We start from the raw sequence: 16,617 nt of genomic DNA, 5'->3' as shown, positions 1-16,617 counted from the left end.
TTGATTTTTACTGGCTCGGATTCAATTTTTGGTTTTGTTAATGCCTTCAGAGTGAAAAAAAAAAACAAGTGTCAACAATTCTCACAATGTCAGGAAGCCCTTTTTTAATATTTCTAAAGCATACAAGGCTAAAGCAGCTGTATTCAAATTTCTGGCATGTTGTTGCTGGGTAGACGCCCTCAAATGGGAAATAATAAGCTTTCTAATTTTTCCAAGTTGCACTTAACTTCCCAATGAGCTCCATTTATTTTGCACTGTTATTTATTAGTGCTCTGAACTGGATATCCTGAAGGTCATGATACAAAATCACAAATTCAGATTTATTTAAACACACTGTATGTTGGACATAGAGTTTGTATACCATGTAATTATTTATTTGAAGAGTACAAGGAAGAACCTGGGAAACGAATAAGTAAAATGGGGTTGAGTGTTGTAGGACAGTGAGGCCATGTTTGGGTCTAGCAGAGCAAGATTCATGTTACTAACGGGCCTCAGCTTCTGACTGCTCTGATGGCTCAGTTTCAGATTCAGTTTTTTCTACTAGTGGATTCATATTGCATCACAGAGTGGTGCAGCTTGTTTCAAACAGGGCTTCTCAAAGCCCAGTATAAGATAAATGATGATTATTTTGATGGGGTTCAATGGGTTTTATGGGTGTCCCAAGGACTGAGGTCTCTTGTAGTTCTCTTTATGTCTGACAGTCTCTTCTTTCTTCTCTCCCTCTTTTGCCAACTGTTTCAGAGCACCAGCAGGAAGTCTTCATCTGTGTTCAGCCATTCAACCAGTCCTATCAAGAGCCCTGCGACAAGTGTTGAGGAGGAGGTAAGGACCTCACATTCACCCAGTCACAAAAGCCTCCTTACTGGGTACAAAATGCTCTATAAAGCAGAAGTCTCTGTACTGCCTAAGCATTAGCTCATCACCAGGGATGGGTTTTTCACGATTCCGATTCCATTTTCGATTCTGTTTAATGATTCGATTCTTTATCGATTCTTTTTTTAAAAAGGAGAACACACAGGTCGATTAGCTTAGAACTTTGTTTTATATCTTCTCTTTGAACAAGATAGAAATTTAGAGGTAACATGGCCTTACAAACCCAGCAGTGAGATCTTAAGAGATCCACAGCCTACGGCTCTTCAATGGGTGTCACAGGGTCCCCAGGAAAAAAATTGTAAATGTAAAATAATAAAATAAATATTCTTCTGTAGCAATAACAAAGTATAACATAAATTATTCTGTAGCAATTACACAAGAATATCCAGTAATGTCCCTGCCTACAATTAAACACATTCACTTACCGAAAATCGAGGGCATCTGCTGTGGCAACCTTTGACCACAAACTTAGACACTGCTCGGTGACATTCGTCTGTCCTGGCCTGAAAGGAGACGCTACCGGTAGACTGCAGCGAGAACTGCCAGCATCTGAGCCAGCCAGACTCTGTCTGTCTCTCTCATCATAGTCACCCAAATGCACAGTAATGGCAGGTTTTGTAATAAGGCAGATCGCACTAACATAATATGCACTGTTAGTTGATTATTTACCTGCCGCATTAACAGGAGAGGACGTGCAAACGTTACCGCTGCTGCTGGGTTGGATTTCACGAGTCTGGAGCGAATTAAAAACATGACATTCATTTAAGGTCATCATGTGTTTTGTGAACAAATACTTTTGCATATTCGTAGTGTTTCCTCCCTTAAATGAAATATCTACTTTGCAAGTATTGCAAGTTGCCCTGTTGTCATCCGTTCTCGTAAAGTATAACCAAACTTTTGAGCCTTTGAGCCGCTTAGCGACATGTTTCCTGCCAGGTAAATGACGCTCCGCAACGTGGTGACGTCATTCGGGGCGACTGGAATCAATAAGGGAATCGTTTGCAAAAATGGCAAACAATTCCAAGGAATTGGAACAGTGGGAACCGGTTCTCAACAAGAACCAGTTTTCGATACCCATCCCTACTCATCACTGATTTTAAAGCTACAAGAGCACAAGCTTCAAATCTATTTAAAGTATATTTAGTTTGTTTCATGGTGTTAAGATGAACGAAAAGTGCAAATAATGATAAGAATAATATTTGAAAAAAGTCAGCAGCAATAGGAATACAGGTCGAAACTCCACCAACAGACATTTCATGTCAGTGATGAACACATCATTAGGCAAATGAGACTGTAGCTTGTTATAACAAGTCAGAGGTGGGTCCATTGTCTGACAGTGTCATTTCAAGATTAAAAAGAAAAACTTAGAGAGAAGAGGTTTTGCACCACACCACAGTCTAGTTCAACAGGTTCATGCTGCAAGCATTCAAGAGCAAGGAAACCCCCAAACTGTGTTTGACATGTAAACGCAAAGGATGGACTGCATTACAGTTATATACAAATTAAATCAACAGTAATTCAACATAAATGTGAAGTTGTGAGGCAGAGAGTGACTGGACAGTTAAAACGTTTAAATCTATCTTTTGTTTCTGCCGCATTTCAGCGAATATTTAAACATGTACATTAGTTGTGTGGTTAGAAACATGCTGCACATTGATGTCTAATCACCGAAAGACTGTTTGCTTGTACCTGAGCATCAGCACTGATGCAACAAAAAAATAATCAAAATTTAAACCCAAAAGACAAGACTTCAACTTGTTATGAATCAAATTATGAATTTGATAATCTGAACACAGAAAAATCTGATCATAGTCCAATATTTTTGATACAACAATTGTTGGTTTCTGTCTGTAGTTACAGACACTTTGAAGTCAAAGCTGTTTCTTCAACATGAAAATTGAAAAAGACGGAAAAATGCAGAAGGGCTGTGGAGTTCGTCTGTCAGTTAGGCAGGGACACACCCATCAGTCTCAACATGGGAACACTAGTTCATCAAAGTACAGTAGCATAGCAAGTGTTTTCTGTTTTTTATCTGGTTTTGTTTTAAAATGAATTCAGCCAGGGGCAACTCATTGCACATGCATGCTTTCTGTGCAGGCAGCAACGCCCTGCTTTACAGTCACACTGTTACCACAGCACTTTGTTCGTAATCACAGGACCAGAAACGGTCACAACATTGACAAACCATGCTGGGTGGGTGTGAAAATTGAGGTGTGTCTGGCCACTTCCCAGAGGCCTTTGCTGTAGGTGGATGCATTCTTTTGATTTGAACCTGCAGTGTCATGTATATGGCTGTTGTTACAGGAGGGAGGATCTTTGATTTATCGAGCTGGTGTGGCATTTTTTCTTGGCACAGCCGAAGAAAATCCTGTGTATCTAAACACACTGTTAAGTCTGTTAAGTCCACTAACAAATTAATCAGCCAGTCCACAGTTATGTAATACTTTATCACTGACATATTTCCACTTTTATGACCTTTGACTTGTTTATTGTGAAGGTAAAGCTGCTTTTGACCACTTGATAAAAAAGAAATGGCTTGTGTAAATGAAACCCTAGTTAACTATTCCAATGCTGTAAAACTTTGCAATTCAACAAATATTGTACCAGCCTGATTATAGGTAGCTACATTGCCTTATAAGCTTACAGCATTGTCATTTGCATGTTTTGATAGTCTGATGAAAATATCACAAGCCACTTTTTATCAGCATCGGTGAAGCCCGTCTGGTCAAACTCATTCACTTCCTGTGTTCTTTCTTTGCTTTTATGACTTTTTCATCTTTTTCTATGTCTTCTTTGGTATTTTTGTCTTTTTCTTCATTTCTTTTCACTTAATCTTAGAATAAAATGGTTTGATATGAAAAGGTAAAACTTCGTAATCACAGTCTTTGCTCGTACATCAACCATCTGCAGAGTGTCCTGGAGTTACCCCTGCCTCTAATCTGCTTTCGCTCCAACTTGCTCGCAGCGTTCTTTCCCGTCAGCTCGTCAGTGACAACTTATTACTAATCAGCTTTTCTTGACCTGCTTGAAGAATTCTTTCTTGATGATTTCATTTTTAGTGAGGATAAAGTGACATGAAGCAAACTGTGGTTGACCTGACTTTTTTTTTTCTCAGAAAAAGAAATGTCTGTCAGTCTGCTCCTGACTTTAATGATGGTTTTCATTTTTAACATTTTTTGAAGTCATTTGAAGCCACTTTGAGCACAAACGCCACTCTTACTGTGTGACACATTCTTGGAAATTTGACTAAAACATTTCTCAACACACAGCGTGTTTGTAATGAACACGGACCCACCGGTGAGGCCGGAAAGATTGGAGGGCTAAAATTGTCCATCTCCGTGGGAGGGGAACAAGTTCAGAAAACAAAACCCAAAACATGATGGATTCTTGTAGTGTGCAGAGACGGCTGGAGTGCTGTTGAATGTCACGGAGGCCTTTTGACCTTTGTTATCTGAGGACTGAAAGACATTCCCTGAGCACTTGAGAGCGGTGGGGATTGGTTATTAGATGCAAATGCAGATGCTAATTGGCAGACTGGTCATTTACCTCTCACCTTTTTCCATATTCATCATCAGCCATAGCGCAATGAGGCTGCACAGTGTGGATAAGAGGTAGAATCTGAAGCGTAAAGGGAAATTCACCCATGAGCTGCAACCTCCAGGCCTGAAAAGTGAAGCCAATGCATACCTGCTAGAAACTGCAGTTCTGCAGGCTGACTCCAAAGGCACATCAATCTTGTTAAAATGCCCATCTATACAATAGAAATATGCACACTTAAAGCACGATACAAAGAGCTGTAAAGGGCTTTTACTTTAGGGTAAGGTAACATATATACATTTAAATACTATGATCTGACTGTTAGATGCACAGGCGGTTACCTCACATCTGTTAGATTCTAACAGATGTGAGGTAACTGCCTCACATCTGTGTAGGTTCTACATCATCCAGGTAATCGTTGAGCGCTTGAAATGAAGAGAACTGGACTTGTGTGTTTCACCTCTCATCCAAAAGGCTTCTTCAGTTCTAAATGAACTGATAGAGAGTCCCAGCTACTCTTTTTGGAGGCTGTTCACATTTTTGTTTTGGTTTGAATGAAGTCATGTTTCATAGGCTGTACAGTGTGTGACAGCAGCAGATAAAATGTTTCCAAAAGCAACACGACGCGACTGATTAACAAAGAGTATCAGTTAACCCTGAATGGAAGGTGTGGCATAACTGAATCTTCTCAAGATCAAACTCTGTTTTGTAGATCTGACTTGTATCAGGCGCCTACAGAGAAGAAAATGAATATAGCGCTTCCTTTGCACTGACCAGGTAACCATTACCGCTGTGACCTACATCATGTTTGTCACCAGCCAAGTCTCGGCTTAAATTCTAGCGATAAACACGGGAAGATCAAAGGAGAAAAAAGTTGCCGGACCAGTTTTGAAAATGTTACCCACAGTGAAAAAAAACATTTAACCTATTCTCTCTCACACACACACACACAACATAAACAGACTTCCACAGGCACGCAAGGGACGCTTCTCTAAAATGCATCACTACCTAAAATGCTGCTGTCACAGAGCCAATCAGCGTGCAGTGACCGTAGGACACTCTACACCGCTCCACTGCTTTGCATGCAAATGAAAGTTTACAGTTGCAGGTCTGTACAGGCTGAAGTTAAAATTCTATATATTAGCATATTTATGACCTGGGAGCGGGTTTGACTGTGACATCTGGTGCAATGAAACGCAAATTTCACATGGTAGCAGATTCATGTGTTACATGAAGGCCCCAGCTTTTGCAAGGTATAGTAAAAAGCATGTCTGCGCATGTGTTTCTTGCTTTATGTGAAGCGAAATCTTGTTGCTTGAGGATAGGATTCATTTTTATTAAACAGAAGGGCTTTTGTCTGTGTGGCAGTAGTTTTGGCCTGTTCATTCACCCTGCCAGGTTCATGTTTTCCCACTTTTGTGCGAAAGCACTTGGATTACCTGCACGGAGCAAGTTTTAGAGCATAACACGGTTCTCTGACGAACGAGAACAGGGGTGCAGCTAAAGAATGTTTTCATAATTACTCTGATTTTTTCTTCATGAATTAATGCTTATGACAGAAGATGTTGCAATCAGTTTTTTAACAAAATAAAGAAAAAATGAAGAAGAAAAACAGTTGTCCAAAATAAACAGATATGAGCTTAGAATAACAGGGGAGGGATCTTAAGGTTTGGAGACTCCATCTCAAAGGTCATCTTAGGGCAGATTAGCTCCAAGGAACTCCTGTTCTGACTTGGATGAATGTTGGGAAGGAATGTCGTAATTGTTTTAACTTTGAACCTCAAATTTAACATATTTGTCAAACTGTCTCAACCTTTATGTGTCAGTAGAAGGACGAGGAGGGTTTTTACATGTGTCCCACAGGACCAGACCGTTAATAAGGAACGGTACTGTGGAGTCCTCAGGGACAACATTTGGCTGTGGATTTGCCTTCCTGTGAATTTTTCATGTGCTTGCATGGAGTGATTTAAAAATAGCAGCAGGGCTAGAACGGGTGCAGAGGTGCACAGAGACGACCCCGAAGAGGAGATCTGTCTGATTTAATGACTTATGATTCAGCAAGCACATAGTAAATTCTCACATAGTAAAGGTCAACGCATTAATGTGTGGCTTTATAGTTTCTCTTAGGAAGATATCTGATGTGGAAGCAACATTCAGCATTTTTTCTGTCTTTTACAATGGATGGAAACTTCTACATCTCTGATGCCGTGTAAAGAATCAGATTTCAAGGATTCCCTGAAGTATTTCGTGCTCTGACAAAAATTCTCTGCCAAATGAAAAACTACAGGTTCATGGGTAATTAAGCAGGATGGTTGTTGACAGACATGTTTGGTGTGGAGGATGCAGTCTTTGCGACTATCTTCTGTGAATGTGATTAGCTGTGTTTGAGCTGAAGGTTTCTGAAGGTTTATGCGCCGATGCTTCCTTAGAGGGTTTTTCTCACAGCTGTGTGGTATGTGAGGTTTTCAAGCCTAATTATAGGATGGTGAAGAAGGGAGTCACATTGAGGTGAAGCAAGAATGATGATATCATGTTTTAAATGTTTAAATTTAAGGAATCTCTTAGGAATTATCACTGTCCACTTTTTTATCTTGTTAAAAAGATCAACAGCTGATCAAACAGGTGATCCACACAGATCCAGCCTGTCTGACGTGAGTTTCCTGTCATATTTTCTGCAGTGTCAACTCCTTTCAAACATCAGCAAGTTTCAAAGAGCTGAAATGCATCATGTTTTTTATCATGAGTATACCATCTGCTCCTCAGTCTTCTCTGCTGATAAACACCCACAGACACAGAGTTATAACCTTATGCTGCAATCACTTTGGCTTCAGTGAGGTTTTCAGTTGAGTTGACTTCATAGTCAAGTTCAAGTTTTCAAATTTTTTCGTTGTCAGTGTCATGTTTTATTTTTTCTTTGAAGCTAATGGTTTATACATTTTGTTTTGGTTTGGGGTTGTGAAAGTTGAACTGCCATTAAATTAGCAGATTAAAAGTCATTTATCAATTGTAGTTCAAAAAGCCGGCACAGCTATGTTGATCTCATTCATGCTTGTTGTCTTTTTTTCTCACAATTTATTGAAGGCACATAAATGAGAGAAATACAGACTGGTGATCTGTTCAGAGTGAGCCCCAGCTTTTGCCCTCTTCATATCCAAAAGCCCAGAGATGTTTTTGTAATTATAGTCATTATTTGATGTACACGTTGTGTAAATAATACTTTCTGGTGTAGCTGGATTCTTGTAGGATATCACTATCACATGTGAATCCGTCTTGCCTTCAAGACAAACTGTGGTTTGGCTGGCCTTTTTTGTTTTCAGTGACTGAATCCATCTTCACGAGCATGCACTACATGTCAGTGCTGTTGCTGAGCTACAAAACTGTGGTTCATCCAAGCATCTAATCATTAAGGTAACACAGTCTGTACCTGTTAAAGGTCAAACTTAATAGTCATAATCACAGAAGCCCCTGCACTATAATTGGAAACCCAACACATGCAGTGTTGCCAGCTAACAAATATCCCACCTGTTCAATGCATCCTGTTGAGTTCCTGTTTTAGTTTTACTCGGTGGCTTCCAGTGTAGGAGTTATTTATTTCCTACTGAGGGAAAACTGTGGACAAAACTGTGAACTAAAGGTCTGGCTTAAAACAGCATTAAACTCTATTGTAATAATATCCCATTTTAATGTTTATTTTTAATAAGATTAAAATGTCTCTTGTCTCACTTTTGTGAATGAAGGATTTTACACATCTGATGTCTTTAAAAATTTAATTTAATGTTTGTTCAGGCTTGCCAAGATGTCGACAGATCAGCAGGTGTCTCTGCCGTTCACATGATGGCCGATTGCTCAGCAGAAACTTATATATGAGTCTCAATAGGAAGTTCAGTTTAGGCTGTTTCAGTCTGCCAACAGTAGATGGCTATGTGCAAGCAGCTTTGCAACCCACCTTCACCTCAGTTCCACATTTTAATGCGGCTTCTGACTGTTCCTGGCTCAATAACTCATAATAATTTAAAATTATTAAAATTTATTAAATAATTTAAAAAGTCTTAAAAAGACAGACTGAGTCATGCATGATAAGGATTTTTTCTTCAGTATGCACACACAAAGGCACTCACAGAGACTCACACAAAGAGGCTTGTGTGGTAACGTGACTCTTCTCTCTCCAGTAACAATCTCTAGTGTTTCTCAGTCACTCAGGCTTCTGAGAGCCTGTGTGGCTCATGCACTGACCTGCACACACACACACACACGGACGCACACACACATTGACCAGAAGGCCTGCCATGGTGAAGAAGTGAGGTGATGATGTATTGAGTTACTGCTCTTTGTGGAAGCTCCATTCATAGCCCGTGACAGTCAGCTACTGAAGGCTGAAAAAGTTTTGTTTGCATTCAAAACAGGAACATGCTGCCTTTTCAACTTTTTTTTTAACCACGTTTACTTAAAATACCTGATTTCTTATCACAGGTAAAAACAATCTTATCTCCAGTTAAGAAGAAGAAAATCAACCTGGAGCACCTCAACCATTTGAGATGGTAAACATGAAACGCGATTACCCTCATACTGCTGAAAGGCTGTAACTAATGATTATTTGCATTAACCTGTAGTGACATACTGACTGGTATTATTTTTGAGTAGCTAACACATTTTTAGGCTTTAAAATAGCACAAAAAAAGTGAACATTGTAACAAACACTGAGCATTGAGCTCAGGGGTCAAGTTTAATTTCAGGCTCTTTGAGCAAAAAACTGGATTTTTGCTCAAAGAGCCTTAAACTTATTGACCTGATATATAAATGTATGCAATTTGAAGATTTTGTTGCAGTTTTATATCTTTTTGATATCCGTTTGTTTTTTTGGTTTTTTTAATCTAAGACGTGTGGGAAGTGGCTTTAAAAGACTGTTGAATTAGTGTGTGGATCCACCGTGACATTCATACCAGTTGTCTGTCGTGCATTGTGAGAGATTTTATTCATTGGAACTACCCACATTGCTACCAAGCTGTAGGTGCATGTTTACAGACAAAAGAGATCACAGATCAACTCATTTAAGTCACTTTAAATGGGACTGGTGAGTGTAGCTGTGGAATATAGTTTATTAAAAAAAGGAGGATATTTACACTTTTGACACTAACCTGTGAAAACTAATAATATTATATAGATTACACGCCATTACCAGCATGTCTGCTGATAGCAAGCGGCTTGTTTTAGAGTCGTGTTTGTGTCCAGAGTGATCTGCCCGTCAGTCATTTCTACACTCCTTTTCTCTGCAGACACTCCCACCTCCACGCTGTTATAGTTTTTGTGTAGCCGCCTCATTCCTTTTGTTTCCCATTTTTCTCTTACTGTTTAAGAATTAGAAACAGGAGAACGTAGTGCCAGTCTTTGGCACTGCTGTGACCTTTGAGCTCTGTGTGGGATCATTAACCAACCTCGAGGTTTCACAGTGTCTAGATAGGATTTACAGCCTGTCGAATACCAGAGTTGTGCGTCATCTGAGTCGCTTGTTTTTTCTTCCTCCGTGAGAGCTGGACCTGTTTTAATAAACAAAATCGCTCTTTGTGTGATTTATTATATAAAAACGTGCATTTTACTTACTGTTTATCATGCTTTTGTGCTGCTTTCATTGTCTGTTGTGCCTCACATCTCATAATACAATACAATTTTATTTATATAGCACATTTAGAAACCAGATGTAGGCCAAAGTGCTTCACAGAAACCAAATAAATACAAGTAAATAAAATAATAAAATAAAATAGGTACAAATAAAATATACTAACAGGTGGGAGACTTAACTTAGTACGTAACACAGATCATGCGCATGAAACTTACTGTGGGTTTTTTCAGGATTAGAGGGATGTTTATATTTTCACTTTGCAAAAATTAAAGATAACATTGAGATAAGCCTTTCTTTCTGTTGAGGGATTAAAGTTTTGAAACTTCAGCAGTTTTTTTGGTTTAGTCAGGCTTGTCTCACACAGGTAAGCGATTGTCTTGCATTTCTGGCTTCCCAGAGCTTGTGAGAAGTTACCTGAGCTTGTTGCTGTCTTTCAGGCATTTAAACAGTTTCACTACATGTGTTTTTCTTCCCTTCTCTGGAATTTCCTTGACCCTTATTTTAACAATAGTAACACCCACCTCCTGTGCCACTGTTTCCTGATAGGACTTACACAGCAGTTTATTATATGAGCCATGCATAAAGGAAACCTGCCGCATTACAACCAAGGTTCCCACTGGTAGTGTTTATGTACCGTATATGCTGAAATACTAGTTCATCAGTAAAAGCTGTAAATTATGATGTAATCTGTTGACACAACCTTGCAGTAATGTCTTTGTGTATGTGTGCAGTGTTTAATCGTGTGGAGGGAAAAAACTTTTTTGCATGAATTATAGAAAAATCCTGCAGAGTTCTTTTGTTTGTAGTCTTGTGTATGTCTCTTTTATGAGCAAAACATTTTAAAACACCTTTCTCTTTAGCACTGTGCAACACAGTATTAGTGAATAAACACCTCTCTGACAGTGGTGAAAGAAGCTGCACCTGTAGTGCTCTGTTCAGGACCTGCTGACTCTCCAATGGCACAATGCTTTGAACTTCACTTGGTGGGAAATTCCAGCTTGTGATCTTCCCTCGAGCTTGTGTGGAATCTGGCTGAACCACTTTGCTCAGCCACGGTTTGGATGTGTAGGAAGAAATATCTTATCTTATCCTTATCTTTGTTTAGTCCAACGTATTTAGTTTTAAAAAGAAATTTCTGAGTTTACCATTCCGGAAAGATCATTCACGCAGGTGTTTTTAAATAAATAAATGCAGAGAAATCTTTAAAAAAGTCCTAGAACATAATAAAGTAGCTGTTTTTGCAGCTTTAATGCCATGATTTTCAGTGTTAGCGCCAGTGTTGGTCGTCAAATAGGCCAAATTGCTGTGTTTAAATACCTGAGTTTAAAAGTGCCATAAGTAGAATTCAACACGTAAAAATACTTTTTAAGTAAGAACTGGAGCGTTAGTAGTGGAATGTACTTTAAAGTACCAAAAGTAAAAAGTACTCGTTCTGTACTAACAGAATGCATAAGCAGGAATAGGAATTGTTTTAGCTGTGGTGCCAGACTCTTTATGTTGATGCTGGCATTCTCACAGATGTACATTGCAAAACCATGACATCACACTCATTGCAACTTCTGTGCACCCAAGTCACAGGTAGGCCTTAAAAAAACCTGCTAGTACATACTGTGCTCAGAGTCAGGCAATAACATGATCACACTGACAGTAAAAACCTGTGTAGGGTTCTTTTTTCACATAAAAGTCAGGATGAATTATACCTGTGAACTGTAAAAAAAAAAAGAAAAAAACTGAACAGTATGTGCCTGTTGATGAGTCTTTATTAGTTTTATTACTGTTATTTATAAGGTGTTATTAATTTAATTGTTAATACTGAGCCTTTAAGCAGTGGTGGAAAGGGTGCAACTAGTGATTTATAACATTAAAAACATGTCAGACAGTTCAGTCTAGTTTTAGTTTTACATTTTAATGCATGAAAAAAAGTTAAAACTTTAAAACGTAAAACTCGTCACAGTTTTAAGTTTTCGTATTTTTTAAGTCAAAACTTAAATAACGGGAACATCACCTCCCTGTTTGCTCTTTGAAACTGTAAACAAAGAGCCCCAGCTGTACGTTACTTTTTACTAAGCAATTTTAAAATTCACCCTCTTCCGTTGTGGCGAAGAGGGAGCTGAGTGTAAAAGCGAAGCTCTCAATTTACCGGTCGATCTACGTCCCTACCCTCACCTATGGCCACGAGCTGTGGGTAGTGACCGAAAGAACGAGATCGCGGATACAAGAGGCAGAAATGAGCTTCCTCCGAAGGGTGGCTGGCCTCTCCCTTAGAGATAGGGTGAGAAGTTCGGCCATCCGGGAGGGGCTCAGAGTAGAGCCGCTGCTCCTCCACATCGAAAGGAGCCAGCTGAGGTGGTTCGGGTATCTGACAAGGATGCCTCCTGGGCACCTCCTGGGTGAGGTGTTCCAGGCATGTCCCACCGGGAGGAGGCCCCGGGGCAGACCCAGGACACGCTGGAGAGATTATATCTCTCGGCTGGCCTGGGAACACCTTGGTATTCCCCCGGATAAGCTGGAGGAGGTGGCTGGGGAGAGGGAGGTCTGGGCTTCTCTGCTTGGGCTGCTGCCCCCGCGACCCGGCCTCGGATAAAGCGGATGAAGATGGATGGATGGATGGAATTTTAAAATTGTGAAAAAGTTAAAAAACTACAGCTTGACTATTCCTGTAAAATCTGTATCCCTGTGAAAATGCCTGCCAAATATTGTATTAGTGAAACATATCTCTCCTGTAGTGGACAGAAAGTGAAATTAGATATAAAATCAAAGTGCAGTTATTATGTTAATGACTGGTTGTCCATGTACATAATAGCTCTTGAGCAATAACATGTTTAAAGATTTAATATGACAGTATCGACTCATTTGGTTCATCTTAGTTTTTTTCTCCTCGTGTGTAAACTTGAATGAAATATTAATGTCTCGAATTATGGGCAAAACACAAACATGCCTGAAAAACCATTTAGTGTTTTTTTCCTCTCAGTCACTCTCTGTCTCTCTGTTCCTCTGTAAATAATTATAGCCACTACTTGGGACTTTCCCTCAGCTCAAAAGATTCAGAGATGAGATTGTCTTGTTGTAAGATGTCACTGAAGGTCTGGAGGGTTGAGTTGTGAATAAGTGCTTTTTAACAGCCAGCATTTTGCAATTCTCTGCTGTTACATGCACATAGCTGCAGCTGACAGATGTGTTTGGCTTTGATTGAGTGTAGTTTGGAAGTGCAGCATGGTGAAGGCCAGCAGGTCAGGGAAGCCCCTTCAGCATTTCAACACAATGGTTCTTCTTCGCATAAAGCCATAAAGACAATTCTGCAGAAGTATTTAAGTGTCCTGCACAGTCTTGACCTTAACCCCATCAGCTTCAGACATGAACTGGAATGCAAACTGCCAGCCAAGCCTTGTCTCCCCACATATTTAAGTAATCCTTATGTAAATAAAAGAGTGCAGCCTCCTGGTAGTTGGCTTTTAACCCTTCCTAGAAAGTCCTCTCAAGAATAGTGGGGCCTTTGAAGCAGCAGTTTAATAAGCTGCAATTTTTAATGTGTTTATTTAACCTTTAAAAAGGTTTAAGATGTCGTTTAGTGCAGCTGTGATTCGGTCTGCTAAGGATTTCTTTTCTTTTCAAGCGTGATCCCTGTTGGCAGGTGTTCAGCATGTAGCTGAGAAGAAAATTTCCTTAAAGCACAAAATTGCATTCCTTACAGTTATCGGCTGAGAAACAGACAAAAGATGACAGATTCATGTCATCATACTGACTCGTCCTGAATTGCTTTGTGTGGCTTATTTCCTGCTGTCTTTACATTTGTGTTAAATCACTTCTGGTGATTTTCTTTGAAAATGTTTAAAATACCTTTCTGGAGCAAGAACCAACAGGTTACCTAACAGACTTATTTACTTTACTTGTGATCTGAACGTTATTTACTCATTGATTGATTTGATGTGTGCTGTCCAGATTTGCAGAAATGTCTGCTTTCTCTTGAATACGATTCAGTGTCTGTTTCCGAGAGCCTTTGGCTAACTAACCATGAAAAAAGACTGAAAAAGGACTTAATCATGTCATTCGGATAAAACACAGTGCTTATGGATCTGTTTCTGTCCTGGTACTTCTAGGTTGAATTGGAGGTAGAAGAGGAGGAGGAAGAGGAGGAGGGGGATGCTGTAGAAGTGGAGGAGGTGGAGATTGTTAATGTCATACAGTCGAAACCACCTCCAGTGATAGAGAAGATCTCAAGGAGGGAGGTGAGGACTGAGTTGAAGGAGATACCAGAGCCAACAAAGCTGGACACACGTTACTTCGGCGAGCTGCTGGCTGATGTCTACAGGAAGAACTGCGACATCCACTCCTACATCTCTGAGCATGTGTCCAAGATCCGTGGACAGTAAGTAAACTTTAGGCATTTAAGTTCACATCTACATCAGTGTACACACAAGATTAAAATTACTTTATCTATTTGGTGCTAATTTACAAAAACAGCTACCTCAAGATGCTTTATATTGTAAGTTACACACCCCACAAAATTAGAGGGAAAATCTCAACAATCAATACATCCCCTATGAACAAGCACTTGGCAACAATAGGGAGGAAGTACTTCCTCTTAACAGGAAGTAACCTCTGGCAGAACTCGGCTTAGAGAACGGCAGCTTTGCGCCTCAACTAGTCGATGGGAGTGAAGGAAAAGAAAAGAGAGCATAGGGAGAGGGGACAAAAGCCACTATAAGAGAGAAGACAGTAATAAAACACATGGGGAGTGAATGACGTGAGCACAGAAGAAACCTTCAATGCATCATGGGAAGACCGCCAGCAGCCTGAGCCATAACTAATGGATGTTTCTGGGTCATCTGATCCAGCATTAATGATATGCTTCATTCAGTTCATTTAAAAAACAAAACAAAACAATATACTTTTTAATATTTTTTTTTTACTGTATAATCATAAAAGTAGATAAGATGTCTGTCGTCTGAATTCAAACTTGAAGCTGTTTTCAGAGGAGAGGCTCCGCCTCCCATTCTAAAACTTTAAGAACCACTGAATAAACAAGTAGCAAATGGCCTGTTCGTGCTGGTGGTTGTGAAATGAAAACGATGCAATCCTTTTATAGCAAAGTAAAGTTTGGTAGTTTTAGCCTGTTGACATATCTTGTTCTTTGTTGCAAATTTGGATTGCTCAACTTCTGATTGTGTAGGAAGAGTTGGTGAAGGAACAAATCACAGCAAAAATGACGCGTTGGTCAGTCAATAAAATTTTTCCTCTTCCCTTAAGTGTTGCAGGAGTTCCTGCATTGGAAAAAGGAACAAACACAGACAGATTTCAGGTATGATAGTAAGATATGGTACTAATCCTTTAAGATATAATGGAGCCTGATTATTCAAGACTTTGTAGGTGAGATGAAGGATTTTAAATTCAGTTCTGGAGCCTACTATAGTCTCTCCTTCTAGACTGTGTTTTTTTTAAAAAAAAAAAAGCCTGATAATAAGGAATTCCAATTGTTCCAGATGTGTGGACTAGTTTCTTAGTATCACAGGATGTGACAGGATGTTTCTCATTTTAGGAATATTTTTGGCGTGAATATAACTGGGTATCATTTGCATAGCAGTTAAACTATATGCAGTGTTTTGTAATAAAATAGCCTAAGGGAAGAGTCTTCATAATTTGAGGTTAAATCCAAGCTTACATTTGATTTTTATTTAATTTTAGCATTTTAACCTCTATTCTTATATAAAGCAGATGCAAGAACTACTTGAAAAGAATGAGTTTATGAAAAAAACTCACACAGCGTTCTTGCTCCCTGTTTCAACTTCTTGCACTGCTATTTAAGCAGTGATGTGAAATGAAGACATCTATTGTCTGGTTCTCAGACATGCTCTGCAACACTTTTAGTGCAGAATGCAAAGCTGGCCATGACCTAGTCAAAACACAAAGCTTTTATTTTGTGTGATATGCTTTTAAAAAAAGAAAAGTTTTAACTGAGAAGTATGGATTTATTTTGAAGAGGAAATTTCAAATATCTTACTCTGGAATAAGTAAAGTACCAGGGGACAAAAGGAAACCCCGGTCCTTATTACCAGACAAATAGCCTTTCGCAAAGAAATCTTCCATTTCTACCAGATTTTGGAGTTTAGCACAACTGAGAAACATCTGTGTCATGCTTTGGTTAAATTACCCAATGCGTCATGCTCCACTGCATTAGAGGGAGTTGTCTTTCAAACCATTACGGAGTTGTTCACCTCCACGTTATGATGAAACCTTTCTATCATGAGGGGAGGGGCCTCCATGATGACTCCAGTCCACACAGACATGAAAAACTAAAAAACCTGTGGGAGATCTTTTACTGACACCTGCACGATCTGCAACCCCATCGTCAAGCACCAATCATCTAACGGAAGAATTGTTTTCATTCCTCAAGTGAACTTTGAGAGATCAGAACAACGAATGATGATGTGTAATTTTATGTTGGATGTTTCTTTAACATCACACCTTTCTGTTTGTCCACGGAAAGGTGAGATGTTATACGCATACATCGTTTTGAATTGGACTGTTGTACACCATTTAGATAAGCTGTGTGAGATTGTCATGGAGACAGACACTGGGTTTGGCAGCTTGGA

The 16,617-nt window shown here is 39.4% G+C and overlaps 1 protein-coding gene across 2 annotated transcripts in view; it reads left to right on the top strand.

The window, feature by feature from the left end:
• Positions 1–16,617, top strand: part of pof1b (POF1B actin binding protein) — a 33,881-nt gene that overhangs the window by 4,456 nt on the left and 12,808 nt on the right. For both annotated transcript variants that reach the window (XM_026181794.2, XM_026181793.2), the window contains exons 2-3: positions 742–822; positions 14,125–14,393. In XM_026181794.2, coding sequence (XP_026037579.2) covers positions 742–822; positions 14,125–14,393 — 350 coding nt within the window. The remainder of the gene's footprint in view (positions 1–741; positions 823–14,124; positions 14,394–16,617) is intronic.

This window comes from Astatotilapia calliptera, chromosome 10 (genome assembly GCF_964374335.1).
Source record: "Astatotilapia calliptera chromosome 10, fAstCal68.1, whole genome shotgun sequence".
In the NCBI taxonomy this organism is placed as follows: Eukaryota; Metazoa; Chordata; class Actinopteri; order Cichliformes; family Cichlidae; genus Astatotilapia; species Astatotilapia calliptera.
This window is presented reverse-complemented; position numbering and strand designations above follow the sequence as displayed.